The sequence below is a fragment of the Opisthocomus hoazin genome, chromosome 5, assembly GCF_030867145.1.
Source record: "Opisthocomus hoazin isolate bOpiHoa1 chromosome 5, bOpiHoa1.hap1, whole genome shotgun sequence".
In the NCBI taxonomy this organism is placed as follows: domain Eukaryota; kingdom Metazoa; phylum Chordata; class Aves; order Opisthocomiformes; family Opisthocomidae; genus Opisthocomus; species Opisthocomus hoazin.
This window is the reverse complement of record NC_134418.1, coordinates 83,987,401-84,008,699: the sequence shown is the minus strand read 5'-3', so window position 1 is coordinate 84,008,699 and position 21,299 is coordinate 83,987,401. Positions and strand designations below refer to the sequence as shown.

The 21,299-nt window shown below is 40.9% G+C and overlaps 1 protein-coding gene across 9 annotated transcripts in view; it reads right to left on the bottom strand.

The window, feature by feature from the left end:
* The window catches only part of CLOCK (clock circadian regulator), a 69,974-nt gene that overhangs the window by 8,599 nt on the left and 40,076 nt on the right, over positions 1-21,299 (bottom strand). For 8 of the 9 annotated variants that reach the window (XM_075421974.1, XM_075421980.1, XM_075421979.1 and 5 more), the window contains 16 exons: positions 21,028-21,119; positions 19,465-19,554; positions 17,846-17,966; positions 16,876-16,989; positions 13,584-13,702; positions 9,697-9,779; positions 9,371-9,477; positions 8,574-8,721; positions 8,275-8,350; positions 7,209-7,350; positions 6,717-6,817; positions 5,705-5,794; positions 4,652-4,810; positions 2,976-3,182; positions 1,197-1,405; positions 350-608 (listed from right to left, as the gene is read on the bottom strand). In XM_075421974.1, coding sequence (XP_075278089.1) covers positions 350-608; positions 1,197-1,405; positions 2,976-3,182; positions 4,652-4,810; positions 5,705-5,794; positions 6,717-6,817; positions 7,209-7,350; positions 8,275-8,350; positions 8,574-8,721; positions 9,371-9,477; positions 9,697-9,779; positions 13,584-13,702; positions 16,876-16,989; positions 17,846-17,966; positions 19,465-19,554; positions 21,028-21,119 — 2,117 coding nt within the window. The remainder of the gene's footprint in view (positions 1-349; positions 609-1,196; positions 1,406-2,975; positions 3,183-4,651; positions 4,811-5,704; positions 5,795-6,716; positions 6,818-7,208; positions 7,351-8,274; positions 8,351-8,573; positions 8,722-9,370; positions 9,478-9,696; positions 9,780-13,583; positions 13,703-16,875; positions 16,990-17,845; positions 17,967-19,464; positions 19,555-21,027; positions 21,120-21,299) is intronic. The other variant, XM_075421981.1, reaches the window with a different exon arrangement.

Below are 21,299 nucleotides of genomic sequence, written 5' to 3'. Positions count from 1 at the left end.
CGTACCTCCTCGCAGTAATTTGTGAACGCAACGAAAATGCAAGCTGCCTGCCTTAAAGGCAAACATCTGTTTCTTCACCCCACGCTCAATCAAGAGCAGCAATTCAAGGGGAAGAAGGTATAAAACAGGACAAAGCACAGAACTGCAGGAAAGACTGCTTCTCCTTGAAGCAGTAAGATTTTAGAGAGCAGCTACAGAATAAACTGACCTCACGCATCAGGCTTGTCCATAGGCTCCTATTTTAAGCGCTCTGTTTTCAGACAAAGCGCCCGCAGGACAAGCTAGCGCTGCTGAAAGCATCAGGGCTTTGAAAACAAAAAAAAAAAATCAGTAGAGCGTGCAGCGTTACCTGTAGGAAGGGCTGGGGGTGCTGGGTCAGCTGCGGCTGAGCTGGCTGCTGAACGGCGGCGAGCGGCTGCGGGGGCTCCGGCTGACTTGGCTGCTGCGGCTGCGTTATCGACACGGTCTGCGGCTGCTGCTGCTGGGCAGCAAAGGTGGGGTAAGCTGTCACCACCTGGCCCATGAACATCGTGCTGGGCACCATTACTGCTCCACACGCCACCGGGGCCGTGACAAGTTTTGTTACAAGCTGCTGACCTTGAGAAAATCTGTTAACAGAAAAAGGCATTTGGAGTCCCTTTGGGAAGAAAAATACCCAAGCATCACGCGCGCTCGACAGACGCACGTTTCTCAGGTTCGCACTTTGCTGTAAGAAGATGGGTTTTGATAAGCCTGCAAACGCGTTCTTTTGGGCAAAGTTAAGTTTAACAGTTGTATCCATATATAGTTAAAATAATAAATCACGTGATTTTTTAACGCTACTTTAGTTCCTTTTGTATCTTGATGCCGCTACGTAAGCATATGGAGAGGGGCTTTTCACAGGGTGTGCAGTGACAGGACAAGGGGGAACGGCTCTAAACTAAAAGAGGGCAGATTTAGGTTAGATATTAGGAAGAAATTCTTCCCCATGAGGGTGGTGAAACACTGGCCCAGGTTGCCCAGAGAAGCTGGGGCTGCCCCCTCCCTGGCAGTGTTCAAGGCCAGGTTGGATGGAGCTCTGAGCAACCTGGGCTGGTGGAAGGGGTCCCTGCTGATGGCAGGGGGGTTGGAACCAGATGATCTTTCAGGTCCCTTCCAACCCAAACCACTCTATATCGTTACAGCAAATCACCTGAATATTGGTCCTGAGGATTTACCTGATTTGTCTCTCCTGTGTGAAAGTGGTTACTGCAGCAGTGCTCTGGTTGCTGTTCTGTGGCAAGCTAGAGGGAACCTGGACCACATTCCCTGGTGCTGGCTGAGAAATCACCATAGTGTTATACACCGGTGCCGAGACCGCGTTCTGTGACTGACTGGCAAGAGAAGACTGTGGATTGTGCCCACTGAGTACGTTTTGTTGGTTATGCTGAAAAGAAAAAAGTATTTTATGAGAGAGTAGTTTGAAAATAGCCAGGTGCTACAGCTGTCCTCACTACCCCTGCCCATACTTCACAACTGCCAGCGTTCTTCTATTACCAATGAATTCTTCATTCATAGGACTCGGGTATTTCTAGTGACTGAGGATCTGGAGGTGGGACTGGCCTCCAGAAACCTGAACATCTCCTACATTACCCTTGTCTCCTGTTCAGGTTGTTTTTTTTTTTTAAAACAGGTTTTTAGACAGCTTTTAAAAGCTTGGTGGGACTTTAATTGCCAGAATGAAAGTTAATTTCCCAAACTTTGATCCTTAATCTATATACAGTTTGGTTTGGGTTGCACTTCTAAGGCACCTCACTTTGCAGCTACACTCCCAGGGAGGTGGTGGAGTCCCCATCCCTGGAGGGGTTCAGAAACCATGCAGGCATGGCACTTTGGGACATGGTTTAGCAGGTGTGGTGGTGCTGGTGTGATGGCTGGACTTGATGATCTCAGAGGTCATTTCTAACCTTAATGATTCTACAATTCTGTGATTTTTTTTCCCCGAATTTTTCAGCTACTTGCACACTGTTTGTTCAAGATCCTCTCTTCCACTCCTTTAGCATCTCTGTGCCAGACTTAGACCAAAACGTGCACATCATGTCAAGCAATTCCTTATTTGAAAGTCTGGAGCTAGCTTACTGCAGAGATGGTAACGCTGTCCACCACAGCCTGCCTCTTCACAAGTCTCAACAATAAAATAAGGGATTTGGTTAAAGAGACTGCTTCCAGTCTCTGTGAAGCATAAAGAGCCTCCAAATGCAAAAGGGTCAAATCCATTAGAAGTGTTCACCTTGAACAGGCTCCGACAGAGGACTCTGCAAATCAGATATGACTGAGAAGATGACAAGTGAAAAGCTGCTCAATGTGTTTCGCAGTATAAGAGCTGGGTGGCAGGTTTAAAAAAGAAACATAAGCGTAGTTCACAGAAAGGAAAGCTGCAGAACTTGCTACGAGATACTCAGGATTTCAAAAGGTTACGTGGCATGGAAACAAACTGAATAAACTCATAGAAGAAAAAGGTTATTACGTTACAGATGTACGTGCACCTATGGCATCTGGCTGAAATTGCTGGAGAGCAGGAAAGTCAGCTGCAGAAACACCACGACATGCTTGTCCTCTTCCTATGCTTTTCTACTCGTTTGCTGTCTGGACAGTGGGTTTCAAGCTCCCCTAGCACAAATCTTGTGTGTTTTGTCAAGGGAAAAATTCATAGACACTCAAAAAAAAAAAAAGTAAGCTAAAAGTTTTCTTGATACTGGTCTTCCCCAAAAGGTACTTGCTATTAACTATTTACATACCTAGGTCTTCAAGTAAAAACAAGATCTGAAATTGCATTATCAAGAATATAAATGCATTTCAGCTGTACAACTTGGAACATGAAGCAATTCATCCAACCCACGGGACATTGTTCAAAAATCAGTTTGGGGGTGGGGGGCTGTCAGGGAAGCTCCTGTTGTGCCTCAGCTGTGCTTTTGAGCGTACATTCTGCCCAGCAAACCCACTCATGAGAACTGTACCTGTGTTGTAGTACTCTGCAGAGGCTGTTGCTGTATCATGTGAGGAGTACTGATATGGCCCGTGCTCATCCCACTGTGAGTCTGGTTAGGCTGAACAACCTGACCTTGCATGTTTACTGGGGTAAGCTGCTGAACATTTGAAGAATTTCCAGAAGCAAGCTGCACAGAACCAAAGTTGAGGCCAGAAGTTGACTGCTGCAAGAACATCTTAAAAAAAAAATTAAAAAAAAATCCACAAGTCAGCTATTAAAAAAAAAAATCTGTTAATTGTTCAAGATGTTTTAGTGAAAGTAAACTTAATTATTTTAAATCAATGTAAGATAAAGTTTCATCTTATTATTAGAAGTGTTGAAACAGCATTGCCACCACCAAGAGCAAAAGGCCCAGCTCCTGCAGAGGGTTGGCATTCCGAGACTCTGCTGTCACTGGTAAGAATCGGAATCCTGATTTCCAGAGCCCTGAACATTCAGTTTTAATATTTGTTCTTACAGAAGTACTAGTTGAGTCCAACTTGTAATGTAGTCTACAACTATCTAAAGACAAAACGTACTTCAGATGCAGTAAAACTAATCCAAATGCAGAAGAGCTCAGAATCAACAGATCCATTGCACCAAGAAGGAAACCTTCCCTGGCAATCAAGGAATCGTAGTGATTACACTGAACTTTCCAACATCGCTGTAATAAACTGAATTCAGCACCGGAATATTTCAGTCTTCCCAGAAGGTCAGGCCCGAGACTACAATCAGGCAGGGCAGTAAGGTCGGACGTGCAGCACTGAGATACTTTCCCTGGTTTCCACAGTCCTGAGTAAGGTCCCTCCACCGCGCGGGAGGGCATCTGGAAGGTGGTCTGCTGCTGGCGGCCTTACGCTAGGCACAATGAAGCAAGGGCACCTGCCAGGAACTCCTACTCCTCAACGGAATTTCAGCAACAGACTCAATCCTTCCAGGAAGTATTTTTTTCTACTCTTTAAGCACAATCGCCACTGAAAATGTTGAGATTATTTCTTTAAGGTGAGTTTTAGTTTTGGGTGGGGTGTTTTATGTTTGGTTTTGGTTTTTTAACTGACCGATAGAGTCATTCTTTTTTTCCAAAGACAGCTGCTGCAAAGAGAACGACACTATTAGAAAAAACCAGGCTGGTTAAAATACAGAAAACAGGTAGTTGACCTCCAGACTGAGTAATGCATCCTCCAGACTTCTCAGGAACTACTTCAGTAGACCACACAAAGCAGAACCACCTCACCAGGCGGGCGTGTAGGAGGACCACAGCCTGACAGTTAGGACAGTTTAGGAAACAAAGTTTGTCACCTGCGACCTACCAAAGGAAATAAATGCTTACCTTGCACATTTTGGATTAATGCTCTAACAGCTGCAAAACTCTGCAAGAAGTAACAACCACCGCATCCTTTCACAGTTAGGTTTAGGCATAAGCTAGGCTTGAGGTGCTCAACACTGAGAAGATTCACTGGGGCACTCCCAGCTGCCTTCAGAAGCAAAACACAGCAGGTACCTCAGGAACAGCAGCTCCAGACGCGACGGACCTCAGGCACGTTAGGTCCAGGTGCCCGCTGGCAGAGGGCAGCGAGGATCGCCTTGTGGAATTGAGTGCCCAACTCTCCTTTTAGACACATAAATTCTCTACAGCTCAAACCTGTGAGAGTTGCCCTAACTCACCTGGAGTCCTTGACCGTGGACAATTTGAAGCTGCTCTTGAATCTTGCGCAACTCTTCCTGCTGCCGATGAATATTTGCCTCTATCATGCGCGTTCTTTGCTCGAGCTGGTCCTTTAGATGCTGCATAGCTCCTAACTGAGCTGAAAACTGAAACACAGGCTGTAGTGCAATGAATAAATTAAAAGCTGAGAAAAAATAATGACATTTTATTTATAAGCAGTAACTACACTCCTCCACAGCAGCAAAGAAATCAAGCGCTGCTTTTTAAACCGCTAATAACCGTAACCTGGGGACAAATTCATTAGCATGAAAATGTCACAGAAGTCACATCTAATTGATGTCAAATTTAATTGATACATCAGAATTGGTGAACTAAAATGAAAATCCACAGCAAAATAAACTGACTGGTGTCCAAATCACCATGACTCCATAAAAAGCCTTAGTAATTTACACGGTACTGCAGATATTAAAGCTCTCTCAGGCTAAAAATTAAAATTGTATCAGTTTACAAAAAAAAAATTCACCCAGAGCTAAAACATATGCAAATAACTTGGGCATACCCTCAGCCCCGGAGCCCACAGAGAAGCTGTTTGCCACTCCCACCCTTCCCGAGACACTGCGAGGGGCCACAACTCGCTGTAACCTTTTGACACTTCTACCCTGCCTACAGGACCTAGGGCTGGACCCAGTACCACTGCTCTTATTTGACAGAAGTGTTTCAGAAGCTAAGCTGCCCTGCGTCACAAGCATACGAGTAGAAAGTTACCAGCACAGCTGATAAATGTTTTAAATCCATGCCCTAAAATATTTTATCTTAAATCGAGTTTATGTCTATGTTTCTAATGGCCAAGCCTGAAAACTATTTCCACACAAATAATGGGAAGAAAAAATTAAAGGAAAAATGTCAAATTGAGAAATTTCCTCATTTCCAGACAATAATGTTCAAGGTGACTTTGGCACCAAAGAACTCCATTTTCCGAAAGAGAAATTACCTATATATTCAGAACAAGACTGTGTGAAAAATAACAAACAATAAACCAACTTAATCCCTACCTGGGACATGCCAGACTGGAGCTGTAACGTTGCAGGCTGGGACATCGTCGGCTGTGCTGCTGGTTGGCCAAGAGACTGGGAGCTTAAAGACTAGGATTTAAAAAATCGTTCTGTAACTGGAAGAGAACGAACTTCATACCTGACATGAAATATTTCTTCATGTAAAGTGTCAATCCCAAAACAGCATTGTAAGAACATATGATAAAAACAAGTACATGTTTCCTGAAATATCCAACCTTAAATATTAGAGAATTAAGAACACAAGAGCGATTGATTATATACATAATACATGTATCATACATAATATTATATACATAATACATGTATCATTTTTCCACTGCCAAAAATACATAAAAGCAGTAGGTATCAAACAGGAAAAACAGAAATTGCAACTACAACTGGTTTAAAAGTCTTCTTGGTAGTAAGGGAAAAACTTTTTCAACAAGTTTGGAAGTTGACACCTTTGATTTATTCTGAAAATTACTAGTTTAAAAAATGCGTATTTTAATAAGCATTCTATTTTTGAAGTGAATGCATTAGTTCAACTGCAACACAAGCACCAAGTATGCGAAGCATGACATTTTCTCATGTCACCAAGATTTCAGAAACTGTATGACAGGATTCACTAATATTCTTTGGAGTCGTACATAAATATGAATTCTCTATAGGGACACACACAGCGATACATTGGCAATTTTATATATATACATATGTATACAATTGCTTATATAGATATTAAAAATGTAGAATCATAGAAGCTATGGGTGCGTGAAAGCAGATACAGCATCTTGCAAACCTTAAAGCCAAAATATACTTATATGTGTAATTATTGTATTCCCTGAAAATGTATCATACCCAAGTTGCTCACTGATAGCCACGTACTCCACGTGAAACCGTTACAGTTTAAATTTTGTGTTTTCAGAAATATAAAACAAACATTACATGGAGTTAATAATACCTTTAAAAAGTGAATTACACTGATTAAGTACAAAATTTTTTTCCAAAGAGTTACCTGACTACTCAGAGATGATCTTCTTTGTGCAGTCTTTTCATGACCAGCTAAGCTTTGCCTCGGAGGAGTGCTGGTGTCCACCGTCATTTTAGTTGGTGTTGCTGACAACGTTCAGAGTTACAACAGAAAGAGACACGTTAACAGTAACCTCAACCCTGCAACGCAATCATCGAATCATGGGAAGCTTTTAATGAATGAAAAAAAGCTTAAGGCTTGGACTCTCTTTCTTACCCTGACTATACAACAATAATGCAATCTGACGGACTGAAACGGGGTGTTCTAGGGTCTGCTACTGAACTTTCAGAAGGACAAGTCACTATCTTCCCTCTGAAAATCTGAGCGCTCAGCAGATCTCTGAACCATCAAAAACGACATTTCCATTTGCACACTTTTCGTACCATGATGATTAACTGCTAGTTACGCATTTACTGGCAGTAAGCAGAGAAAGCCTTCCTTAGGAAGGCATTTACATGTTCAGCAGTTGGTGCTTACATGAATGATCTGATACTGCGGTATGCGAAGATTTTCTGGAACTCCTGGAGGAAGCCGAAGGCGTGGGGCTGGTATCAAACCTCTCCAGTGCTTCTTTGAGACTCACGGTGTTTATGTGGTTGTCAGACCCAGAGTCCTGACTCTGCAGAGACACACGCAAACAACAATTCTTTTAGCTGATTCAGCACACAACGCACATTTCTCTTAGCAAATCTCTAAGACCAGGTTGTGGCTAATCAACCCCCTTACACAGGTGACTCTGCAGAAGTAGCGGCCTGCTTGATATCTGTAAGATCAGTTTCAGTTTGTGGCTTTTATCCTTGGCAAAGAAACCAAAACAAAGCCATACAAGCCTAGAAACCAAAATGCATGCAGACACAGGCCACAAACTGGCTGCTGAGCTGAGCTCCGTCTCTAGCCACAAAATTCACTCCGAACACCAGTGTAATGAGTGAACTGCTCATTCTTCTGAGAAAGGACGAGTTAATTCCACTAGAAGGAGCACGGTCAGATGAAACTTGCTGAACTGCCTCGGGAAACATTTCTGAACTGCCAGGGGAAAACACGACAGAGCATCTGCACAAGCAGGCTTATCTAAGACTCACTGAGCTTCCAAGGACACGAATTCAAAATGTATTTTGTATACTTCTAAGAAGTAGGACATAATGGAACAGCTCCCGCTTTCCTCCTGTGAAGTCCTTTAAGCCATCTCTGTGTGCTGACCTTGGTTTCTCAGATTATGGGTGCTTGCAGTAAGGAAAAACATTTATTTATGAATCAACTTCTGCAGGAATCAGATCTCAGTAAGGACTTACGGATGTCGCCACGTTATAACTACATGCACGTGAACTCTTGAAAAGAGGAGGGTAAGTGTTCAGGGCAGAATACAGTCAAACAAAAATCCTTCCTAGAATTCTTTGATCATTTTAAATAGTCATATTATTTAGAGATCAAAATAATTTCTTTATCCATAAGAGGGTAAAAGTCTTCTTGCTGCTCTCTATTTGCTTATGTATTATTTTTAGTATGAAAGAAGAGGTAAAATAAAATTATATGAGACACTTACTTTATCTGCTGTTATCTCTGGGAGAGACTCCTCAATACCAAGTTCTCGTCGCCTTTCTGCTCTAACTTCTGCGTAACTAGAAGAACAAACCAAATATGACTACTACATTCCTGGATGATTCAAAAAACACACCTCAAAAAAACCCAAACTCCTCAGCGCTACCTTGCTTACAAAGTACCTCAGGAAGTTTTCCAATGACTCTTTAAACTACTGGGACCTCTCTACCTCCAAAAACACCAGCAATACAGGTCCCACGCCATTCGAATTTCTCTACTGCAGTTATTTAAAAAACAAGTTACCTGACAACAGTGTGTGTACAGACAATAAACTCTGGCCTGGAATTCCACTGGTGGTACGTGATATAGTAATGTGTTTGCAGCCAAATCCATTGCTGTCCCTTTGTAAGGAATCTGTAGTAACACGACTTCCCTTTTCCATATTGCATCACTACAGAATCGAAGAACAGAAGTTTACTGTCTTTCCAGTCTGTACAGATTGCAATTATATAAGAAAACTTATTTCCCAGCTTCATACAGCCCCAAACCATGTCTAAATCTAGTATTATGACAATGACTACTAAGAACAGGTTCAAAACTGTAGCTTTCTACCAAAACAACCTGACACTGCATTTTTCAGAGAACTGTAGAACTCGAACTTCCATTCTTGTGGGGTTTTTTTACATATTGTGACAAGTTTACGCGCAAAAAATTCAAATACAGCTTTATAAAGAAAAGCATAGCTAAACAGAAAGCTTATTCCATTACATGTTTAAACAGTTTTTGCATTTATGAAACATCACAGAGCCTTTTAAATGCTCTTGGGAGAACTGGAGAAGTACCAGCCATAGTGCTGGGCACTCCAATTTACCCCAAGGAAAACTCTAAATTATAAGGTAACGTTAAATCTATTTTGTAGTTCTGTATCAAAAGAAAAAAGATCAAGAACAGCAGTGCAATAATGTCAAATGAACGGGAGCAAAGATGCTTCACTCCAATACATTGCAAAACCTCACTGCAACAGTTGTATGGTTAAACGAACTTTAAATCAAACATCTATAAGCTAAACTTGCTCGTTTTAGCACCTTCGTGGTACTCACAATGCTCGTGACATTTTGCCAGATTATCCAGATCATCCACATGATAATAATCGTAGCCTGATGTTCCCAAAACTTCAAATGGAAGATAACCTATTATCGGAGGTGCCCTAATTGATACAAAAAGTCATGTCATTTTATTTTCATGCAAAAAGACCCAAACAAAATTATATTTAATTATATAACTTTTCTCGTTTACAGTACGTGCTCTGAAAAAAATTAAACCCAAAGCAAGCGATGAGTAGTTAATGCTGATTAGTGAACTCTAAATATTATAGCCACCCCTGTGACTCAGCTACTATTGCTGCTATACATAGAAGGAATTGCACCTGTGATCCAAGAATAGGAACTTCCATTCTAAGCTATGTCTAGATGTGAACTCTTCATTGGGTTCTTCAACAGTGCACATTTCCTAAAAAGTAAAAAAATAAAAATCTCTCTCAAAACTGCTCTATTCTAATTCATCAGCTCTTTCGAAATTCAGACTTACCTCAAGTTAGCAGGTAACTCCACAACAGTTATAACGTTATTTTTAGACAGTTTCATTGGTTTTGCTTGTTTAGATACGTAGTACTGAGGCAGAATCTAATCTCAGCTGCGCCAGGCTGACACTCAGTTGATTTAAATGGGACAAGCCCAGCATGAGATTAAACTCAAGATCAGTATCAGTGAACACCAGAGCACAAGCAGCAATCAATAGCTCCTCCAGTTATGTTTTTAACTCGTACAAGCAAAAGCAGAGATGAAACACTCCCACCACACACTCGGATTGCAGTATATGCTTATAATGGGTGAAAACCAACACCAGCAAGATGGTCACACCATTTTGAGTTTAGGAACAGGATTCTTCCTTTGAGTGAATACAGTGATATAAATCACTTTGGCTTGAGGGCCCAGCCACGTACGACAAATAACACGCTACTCTTTTGTTTAGAACTCACAAAAAGTCAGCGAATCAGTGTATTTCCACTACTACAACAAATCCTCAAGGTATGCTGTACATCGGTTTCAACCTGCTCCGCTCAGACATCTGTGCACGGCAGTCAGGTTCCACCGACCCTTCCCGAGAGGCACCCATGCCCCACCAACGCCGTGCCCCGCGCTGAGACACTAACAGAGCCAAGCACCCCAGGCCAGCCGGGGTGCACACTCCTCTTGCACTGCCTTCCAAGCAGCAAGATGGATGATGGAATACACACGCACACACAAATACAACCCTCCAAGTATTACACCAAAACTGGAGATCAGGAAATCTTTCTGTTTTGGATGCCTGCACGCATTTGCCACGCTTGCAGGAGCTTGCAGCAGTTGTCTCCATTGCCAGGAGCACAGCAGTATCTCCTGATGATCAGATACCACAACAGTTTCCTGCCGATGACAGGATGGAAGCCGCTGCTGCCCTGACACAATATTCGAGAGAGATGTGGACAGCCGAGCACACCGCTGCTCTGCAAACATCTACAGCTAAAATAGCCCTGCGGAAAAACACGGGAGAGGACAACCTGCTGTTCCTACAAATGGACCGCCTTCCTTTTCTACAGACACAAAGAGTCTAAATGGGTATTTTGCAGTACTTTTTCACAGAAAGAAAACTTAGAAATGTCTGTTTAAAGTGCACAAGGCAATGTTTTTTCCTCACCTTCACTGGCGTAAAATCTAAAGACCATGACTAGAAAGTGAGTTACACGATGAAGGTAATGAGCAAACTCACTCTGGGCACAAGTTTGTGACTCTTGGTGTAACTTCCAGTCAGCAAGACTTCACCTTCAAAACTAAGATTACCCCTAAAACCCAAAGCTCACCTACTTTCCTAAGGCTGCAGCATTTCACAAAGCACCGCTCACGGCACGGTAAAAGCAATGACAGAGCAAGCACATATCCTTGAGAAATACTTCTGATTTGTTGTTTCTTTTCATCTAATAATTTTGGCACAAGTCAAAACAAAAGCAAAAATAACTTAAGTGCAGGCAGGCAGTATAATTACAGTGAAAACATCATCGTTAGAGAGGAGCTGGCAGCAGGTTAGTATCTGATTACTTAGCGCATTTATAGTAATGATTTACAGATAATTCCACTGTAAAATACCCCTGGGCAGAAGCTATCTTGTTCAACAAGGCTCCTTGTTGAAGTTGCCAACAAGGCATCTAGGAAAGAAAGCACTTTCATTTGTAATGAAAAGTATTCTGGTAGAATCCCTGTGGCTGGATTAATGCTGCCTTCTTGATTGGATTCAATCATTCACCAGCCAAAACGCAAGACAAATTTTTTTGAAGAATGTGTAGAGCCAAATCGCTTCACTGGGGAGCAAAATCTGTGGCACTTCTTGTTACTAAAAGGTCAGTGGTGGGGTCATATGTGGAAGATAAAAATGTCAACTTTTAGAGATTGTTCTCATGAATACTATAGCTTTCTGCAAAAGCAATGTATATCCTTGAGAAATTACTTTCTAGGTAAAAAAAAGAAAAAAAAAAAAAAACAAAACAGAACCATATACCATCTGAAACAAAGAGAAAAAGTGGCAGGTGAGCTTGCAGGGTCTACCTTAAATAAGGCAATCCAGTACTAAAACACACCTCCCATCACTGCCTGGATCACACCTCTGTGAGCAAAGCTGCCGGGACGGTGAAGTTCCTGACATCTTTGCTAGAGTCCAGTCAACCCTCGCCTCAATAAAAACAGCAGGTATCAAAAGAGTGTAAGCAAGCATTGTCGGATTAAAAGTCTTCACTCGAATGTTAGTCTTCTTCACCAGAAGATTTCTCAGATGAACAGCACTAGTGGAAACCCTCGAGAGGATCTGAAAACCTCAGTAACACGAAAGCTTCCTTAGGCACGAAGGGCTTGGAAGTTCAGGTGAAGAGGAACAGAACCCTGCCCAGAGTACCACCTGTGAGGCTTTCTCCCTCAGGAGACTGGGAGACCTGAAAGATCGTAAGCGGACACTCCTCAACTTCCAAGTGTCCTGTTCCAGAAGTGGGAAACACGGAAGTTTTACTATCATATATTCTAAACTGTATTTAAAAGGTAAAAATATTTGCAAATACTGCCAGGTTGGTCTTTTTCCCCAAGTATTTCATGAAGCAAAAATCCCACATCTGACATCTCTACCAACAGTAGGAATAACAGGAAGAACATCATTTAGACCCGTGCATGGGAAGGGAAGTGCCAAATGAAAGACCTCTGTGGCTTCAGAAAAAAATAAACCAGCTCTCTCTGGCATGCAGTCTGGAGAGCTCCAATTCCTCTTCAGCCTGACAGAGCTGATACGATTTCTCCACAGGCTCCCTACTACGCTTTCGAAGTGCTGAGTATATAGACCATGCCTTCAGAGGCTGCCACCAGTGTCTGCAGCTTAAGGCACCAGCGTGTTCAGCTTTTACAGGCAGAATATTGAAATGTTCAGAGTTCTGCATGACAGGCAGCAGCTTAACCACGTGCCATACTCATTTAATGGAATTTCTTTACACCTGAATTGCAAGAACAAACGTTAGATAGTAGATTATCCTGTACCTTAATATATTTGTATAAAACAGATAATCTGAATCACAATCACAGACTATCCTGTACTGTATCCTGAGTATTCATTTTGACTGATTTTGGTGAGGAACAGGATAATACTTAGGAAACTTCATATTTCATACACATCCATTTCTAAACCTGGAAAGACACCTTCCTTGTACATTAGCGGTTCAGCAAAATGTTCCCTTTAAACAACCGAGTTACTGAATAACAAACACTACTGAAAGAAAACAAAAGAGTTCTATTAGCTCAAACCCAACTCTTTCAACTTTCATTAAGCTCTACCAGATTTGCTCCTGTGCCCATCTACAGCAAGACCATCAGCAACACAAAATTCACAACCAAGTTCAAATTGAAACTATCATTTTCTCCAGTGAAAGTGGAATCTCAGTGTTAGCTTTCATTTTGTTTAAGTTAAACTTGCTAAATTATTTTCCCACGGACTTCTAAATTTATTTCTGGCATATTACTATTTTATATAACTATTTAGAAATGGCATTCACCATAACAACTTCATTTGATACTCTGCATAACATTTAACCTATCTGCGTGCGAAAAACACACTTTTAGTTTCACCTAGTAAAATTGTTATGGTTTTCATTAATAATATTTGAAATGTTGCCTGCATTCTCTCTGAGGTTTTCCTGTTCAGAGCAAACTTTAAAAAGGCTATAAAAGTGATTTCACTTGTCCATACCTTGATAAATTGAGGTGTAGCTAATCTAACTGTGGCTACAAAGCAGACTTTGTCTTCATACGAAGGCCGGTGCGACCGCTGAATAGTCCCTTCAAAACCGTTGTGCGCCGAGTTGGGAACTGAGGGAAGATAGAGAAGAGGTCACCACAGATTACACTACAAACTTGGAGGAGAATGGCAGTCATACCACAAGACAAATGGCCCAGTATTTATCTAATGTGGTTTGCTTATAACTTCACATGCATCAAGAAAAATGCTACATACAGTATCTACACATATATGCCCAGGAACAGTAGCTGTACAGTAGTAATGGAAACGTGACCATCAAGTAACTTTGTCAAAGAACTAAAATTACATGATAAAAACATGATAAAAACCACGATATTATCTGACAAAGCAGTTTTAAGAAACTAACAACAATTCTACTCCTTCTTGGTAATTGCTAAAGATGACGGGAGGACACCTTCTTCAAGAACACCTTTAAAATCTCTCTTTTGTATCAGCTTTCGCTAACTTTTTCTTCTGAACTCTGAGGTAAGCATTTCTTTTCTAGACTTCCATTGCATTCAAACGACCCAAGCTGAAGACATAGTGAGTAACAGAACAATCAAAGGCACAACAGTTCTGTGTATGAAAGAATCCGGACAGCCAGCTGAAAACCAACAAATTCCACTCGCTGACTCTGAGAGATGGAGAGGATCACAAGTGGGCAAAGGATGGACTATATCTCAAAACAGACGAACCTCCTCTTTCATTCCCAGCAGAGAACCATTTAATTTATCCTTACCAAACTCTAACGACAGTGACTCCAAAACAGGCTCTTCCAAGTCTAACTGGTTCTAGTTCAACTCTAGATTAGAACTTCTCCTGAAGTTTCTTCATGCAATTTAAGCTTACATCTCCCTGCTCTTTCCATCAGCAAGAAAACCGCTCATTTCCTTCCTCTTTATCTTTTCCCCTCGCCTTTGTTCTTCAGTGTTTGTCTTGCCTTGTAAGTTAGATTTTTAAATTTCTGATTGCTTTATTGCTCTACTCTGAACTACTTCCAACTGCTTTACTTACTCCTGACAAATAGTGTCAAAAACTGGATGAGGACACATGGGTGCTATTAAGCGCAGAGGGATTATTTCATGTGGTGTAGACAATATTTTAGAAAGACTTTTGCATTTTCACAATTCGGTGACTGGCCATGGTGATTTGGTCACGTTCAGTTTACCTTCCACAGTAACTCCTTTTTCTAAAGGATTGCTATCTAGCTGACTGTAACCTTTTCCCTGTTCAAATGGTTTGTTATTCCTAAATGTAGTAACTTACACTTGGTCTTAAGTCAATTTGCCTGCTACGCTCCATTGCTCACAACATTAATGAAAATACTGATCAAATTCAGACGAAGTCCATTAAAACTTGACAGTGAACATGAGTAACCTTTCCAAGCAGTTTCTGCAGCTGCTCTCCAACAATTTCAGTTACCATGTGCTTCCCTTACATGTTTGTGGGAACAGGATATGATAATTGTCAAAAGCATATTAAAAAAGTCCATCATTTATTTGTGCTTTGTCCTCTTCTCCACACAGTGTGTTACTCTTTGATAGAGGAAACCTAACTGATTTGATGCTGCTCCTACCTGAAAAATCCACAATGGTTGCTATTCAGTTCCTTGCTAGCTTCCTGAAGCTTACATACAATTTAATTATTTGTTCTGGAATATTTCCCAATATCGAATCGCAACCGATAGGTCTGCAGTTTCCTAGCTCCTCCTCTTCCCAAGACCAGCACCATGTTTGGCCTTTTCAGGCCCATTTCTTGTCTTTCCTATAATATCACATGCCTGCATTTGGCACTAGGACTCAACCTCTCCCCAGTTTGTGAGAAAAATACTGGTATCACTTAAAAAAACCCATAGGTTTATTTACAAGATACCGGGTTTGATAACGTTTTTGGGGGTGATCTTTATGAAGCTCTACTACTGACCACACTGCACAACTTATCTATCCGGCTGACCCAACAAACATGTGTCTCAAGTTAAAAGTCAGCACGAGCTGGCCAAACAGATTAGAAATCACAGAATCACGGAATGTTTGGGGTTGGAAGGGACCTCTGTGGGTCACCCAGTCCAACCCCCTGCCCAAGCAGGGTCACCCAGAGCAGGCTGCACAGCACCACGTCCAGGCGGGTCTTGAATATCTCCAGAGAAGGAGACTCCACAGCCTCCCTGGGCAGCCTGGGCCAGGGCTCCGTCACCCTCAGAGGGAAGTTCTTCCTCATGTTCAGCTGGAACTTCCTCTGCTTCAGTTTGTGCCCGTTGCCCCTTGTCCTGTTGCTGGGCACCACTGAGAAGAGTCTGGCCCCATCCTCCTGACACTCACCCTTGAGATATTGATAAGCATTGATAAGGTCCCCTCGCAGCCTTCTCTTTTCCAGGCTGAACAAGCCCAGCTCCCTTAGCCTCTCCTCGTAGGAGAGATGCTCCAGTCCCCTCCTCATCCTCGTAGCCCTCCACTGGACTCTCTCCCGTAGCTCCTCATCTTTTTGAACTGGGGAGCCCAGAACTGGACACAGTACTCCAGGTAGGGCCTCACAGAGGAACACTAGTACAGGAATATGAGTACATAACTAATACAAATAACTTCAGCGGAAAGAAGGAACTTGGTACGGAAAACTGTAGTGGCCCATCCACTCACCTGAGTGGTAACTCTCGTCAGTGAAAGCACCGAACTGAAATGGGGGAGAAACCTACGTTTGACTTCCCACCTCACTGCACAATGAGCACTGCAGGTACTCAGTATCACTGATCTTCACGTTACTTCATCACCTGCTTAAGTATGGACCATGCGATTCAGCTTATTATTTTGAAACTCTTGCTTCAATACCTCTTACATTCTTTTAAAAAAATGTTTCGCAAGATACTAGTTTTTTTTCATAGAAAGCATTAAGCACCCTCCTGGAAACATTCCAGGCCAGGTTGGATGGGGCTCTGAGCAACCTGATCTCCTGGTAGGTGTCCCTGCTCACTGCAGGGGGCCTGGACTAGATGGCCTTTAAAGGTCCCTTCCAGCTCAAACCATTGTACGATTACTACATTTTGCAGTCAAACGTACAGACACGGAGCATCTGATAGGCAGTTTTTCCTCTCTTTCATTAAAACAATACAAAAGTGATCTACCTCTGCTTCCAGCTCTTCTTTTGAAAGACTGATTTTAGTTTATCATTAAGTTGTGCACGACGGTCCCAAGGCTGTTCAGCTGTGAAGCTGCCCAAGCATCCCACTCATAACATCGCTGAAATCACTTACCGTTATTCAAACACTTGAAATTTCCTATAAATTTTACATATTCATATGTAGGTTGCTCTTTTGGATCTATTGTTCCTCGCAGCATATGGCAGCAGAATTCTAGTTGATTTTTTGCTGAGAAAAGAATAAACAAATTAAAAGGCTACATGCTTGACGAAGTGCAAGGCAACATGAAATGGAAAGCAGGAGTAATTAAGCTGCGTACTTATTGAGATACTGTAAATGCTGTGATTACAAATGGCTACAGCCTCTGCTTTTAACCAGCGTGATATTAAGTAACCTAAAGAAAAGGAGCACTCCTTCAGAATTTGTGCATCGAGGGCCTGAATGCTAAAGACATAGAAAACCTCTTAAAAACAGAGCTGCTTTAGAGCAGCAGCCACCCTAAACTGAAGTTTCCTAAAGCATGCACTTCCCCAACCCATCAGGCTGCTACGTTTTCATTCCCTCCAACTGCTACAACTGTCTGAACAGAAGCTGCAAAAACAAGACGAACATTTCTAATACATGGGAAAGTCCGAGTGAAATGCAATGCAAGACTGAGAATTTTACTCTTCCGGGGACTAAAGAAAAACCCCACAAAAAAAGTGCTTCTGTTCTTCCAGGCTCACCCATATGTTTCTGCTTAAGTAACACTGGGAGAGAAGAACTGACCACACGTGATACAAAGCAGATTAACACAACTACTGTACTGGTTTTGCCTGGGATAATGTTAATTTTCTTCACAGCAGCCGATATGGTGCCGTGCTTTGGATGTGTCCCCTGCCCATGGGAAGCAGCGAATTAATTCCTTATTTCGTTTTGCTTGTGCAGGTGGCTGTTGCTTTACCTACTAACTGTCTTTATCTCAACCCACGAGTTCTCTCACTGTCACCCTTCCGATTCTCTCCCCGGACCCACTGCGGGGAGTGGGCGAGCGGCTGTGTGGGGCTGAGCTGCCTGCTGGGGTTGACCCGCAGTAAGTACTCACATTTTAAGTATTCTGGAGTCAATGAATCACTTTCCAGCAGATGAGAAGACAATATTTTATAAATTTCTGAATGTTCCCCCTCTGGGATAAAGTTAAATACACTCTGATCCACAAGATCAGACTGAAAGAAAAAGATTTAATAAGCATTAAAATAATGCAAGACGTACAGTGTCCCAACGCCCACTATTTTAATGAGAAACAATTCCAGAGATCAGAAAAATATTACTGAATCAACAAAGCCACCTGCTGGCATACACAAGAATGTTTTGCAAGGAAAAAAACCAACAAAACTCATTTTGATCTGTCTTAATTTTAATACTGCAAACTGTTTAATGAAAACCACCAGGAAGACGGCAGATAGACATCCACAATAAACTACAACGGAGCTTGTATTCACCTCTCTGGGGTGCAACAATTCCAACTACAGGAGCATTTTAATTAGAAATTATAGGGTGTTGTTCTAGGGCACTGTAGCCTGTCAGTGGCATCCAACACACTGAAATGGTATCTTGGAACAAAAGACAGTCCCTCCCTACATCATACAGGTTATTAAGTTAGCGATAATTATATACAATTGCAGTTGATTTTATGAATAAATTTTATAATCAGTTCCACAACTATGTACACGAAATTGGGAACAACAGAGATGAATGCAATAAAATTGAACAACTGATTATATGCATAAATGCATTTGATTAAGTACTCAGAACTGAGGGATCATAGAAGGTATGTTTAGAATACATAAGGCACACTGAAAAGCAAAGGTGCCTCTAAGAACTTGGTAAATTCTACTTTTTTAAAAAAAAAAAAATCACAACTACCTGCCCATTTTTCAAAATTCTCAAGCCGGTATCATGCATACCTTAGTAGAATTTGTGTTTTGTTTTTTTTTAAATAAGCTACTCCAAATTTTATAAAATTCTCTCACTGCAGTAAGACAACTAGCCTGTAACAGTAACTTCTTCTGAAGTACAATAAAGTAACAATAACTCTCTTCAAAAAATAACTCCTTGTTTCACTTGTCAGTCATTTGTATTTTTGAGTACTACTTTGCCTCATTTCAGAAAAACATTATTCAGAAATGACTTTAAAAAACTAGAAACTGCATTTGCCAGTGACCACCGCCACCCAGATTCAAGATGTGCGAATGTGGTAAAACCCCGAGCATATACCTAGCTTAAAAAGCAGACCCAGCAGCAATGTCTTGTAAGACTTCTTTGCCAAGTACAGAATAAAAAAGTAGTTTAAAAAAATTCCAGGGACACAGCTTTTTAGCAGTACTCTGCTGACTCGTGTCGAGGCGGTGATAGGTGCGAACGCTAACGGGTCTCCTGCGGTCAGCTCTGTTGTTTCAGCTGTGTTGAAGAGAAACTGATGCTAGTCTGGCACTTCAGGGTCCTGCCTAACAGAGTGCCAGCTGCATTCTGTATTTCCAAAGGAAATGTTAAATACAGGACGCAGATCAGTAGCAAGGAGTTGTGCTGAAGAAAAAGCAGAATCTTTATAACAAAGTACACCCCTGTTCTCTAACGCCAAAAAGGCTAACGATTAATTAGTGCTCATAGCGGAACACCATCCACAGACAAACCGACACGTTACTGAAAGCAACTGGTACTTACTGGCAAATGTTCAAGCAAGGGAGTTATACTTTCAGACACATATATTATATTTCCATCTGTCATAATTGCTAAAAAAAAACCATCAAGAGCCTGAAATTAAACATAATGGGCAGTTAAATAAAAAGAAACACAGGATATTAAAAATGTTAAGCTATATTCAACATTTATACCAATTTTAGTTTAGTTTCTTATAAAAATGAGAATACTTTTCACTACTAAAATTTCTTGGTCTTGCTTTTACGCTACTAGCAATTCAATTCCCATAATTACAGTTCCCATAATGTTCTGTTCTTATATAATCTGTGGTTTCAGAAGCAAGAGTTCAGTTCATGTACAGCTAGCCACCACTTCCCCCATCTCCCGCTCTGTCTGATTGTGATTTCTAATTCCATCATAATTTTAAACATCAGAAAACTCAGAAAACTGAGCCAGAGAAAAAAAGCAATAAGAGGTGGAAAACTAAGAGAAGAGGTGATGAAGTCTATGAATTTCAGTATTTGAAATCTCAATATTCCCTATCTCAAAAAAAAAAACAACCCGTAGTAAGAGTTTACTGAGACTTTAAGACTGTGAGATACAGTTCTGACTGCCTTATTTCTAAATAGGAAATTTTAAAGCTCACATCTTTGAAACACAGTCATATATCCTATCATTCTAGCTTTACAGTCACCAGTTGCGGACAAGTATTTTGTAAGAGGACTTGAGAAACACCAGAAACAGCTACAAAAATCTTGAAAACCTGAAGCAACTGCTCACTAACTTGTTGGAAAAGATATGCAAATTCACCACAGAGATGTTTTTGAAAATTTTTTAAGTACAGAAAATCAGAATTTTTTATTTTTTAAATCTGTGCCTCAAAGGAAAGGTTTAACTATGGAATGAAAATAAACAGTGCTTGTTCGTTTACCTTAATGTTTTTCATTTAACTATTGGAAATTGTTTCACTAACAAGATATAAATGACTTATTCTCATTTTCAAGGAAATATGTATATTATACTGAAAGTTTATTTCTAGTAGTAATCCAAATATTCATGTAACCTTCCTTAGCAAAGTAATGCTCACACACCATTTCTGCAAAGCGTAACAAACAAGTTAAGCACTTTATTGCTCAGAAGTTACATGGATGCATTGAGTCTTTTTTATAATTAAGTTTTTAATTTATGCATAACAGTTCTTTATTTGACTAGGACCTTCCTTATGTTCCTTTAAATTATTATGTTTCCTTTAAATTATCCACTTCACTTTGAGAGTAAATACGTTTATTTGTGGACTTCTTCTGTTATAATGTTATATGTAATTGAAAACTGTTTTGCATGTCCCTGCTCATGGCAGAGGGGTTGGAATTAGATGATCTTTAAGGTCCCTTCCAACCCAAACCATTCAATGATTCTATTCTATTACACTGCACACATAGGAATTTTGACTGTTGATCTTCATGAAAACGTATAGTTACAATTAAAATACGAAACTAAAAGTGTTACGCCATCCAAATGAAAAATTTCATCCTGGAACGACTCCCTGTGAGAAAATATTCTACTCCCAGAAAAACAGAAATAATATACCTCTAACATTAACTGTGTGAACTCTTCATTACTAAGGAATGTCGGTTTCCAGTCCTGTCGAATCTCACTGGCATCTGATTGTGCAGTAATTTCTACAATCAAACACATACACAAGGTAAGGATTCACACTTCCAAAAGCCATTATTTTCCCACTACGTTACATATACACAGTAGGAAACTGCAGAAGGTTCTCCAGTCTCCCCTGTTGTTTATTTATTACATGTAGATGTTGTTCCTTAAAAATAAAATACATGGCTTCTCCTCTGTGTCAT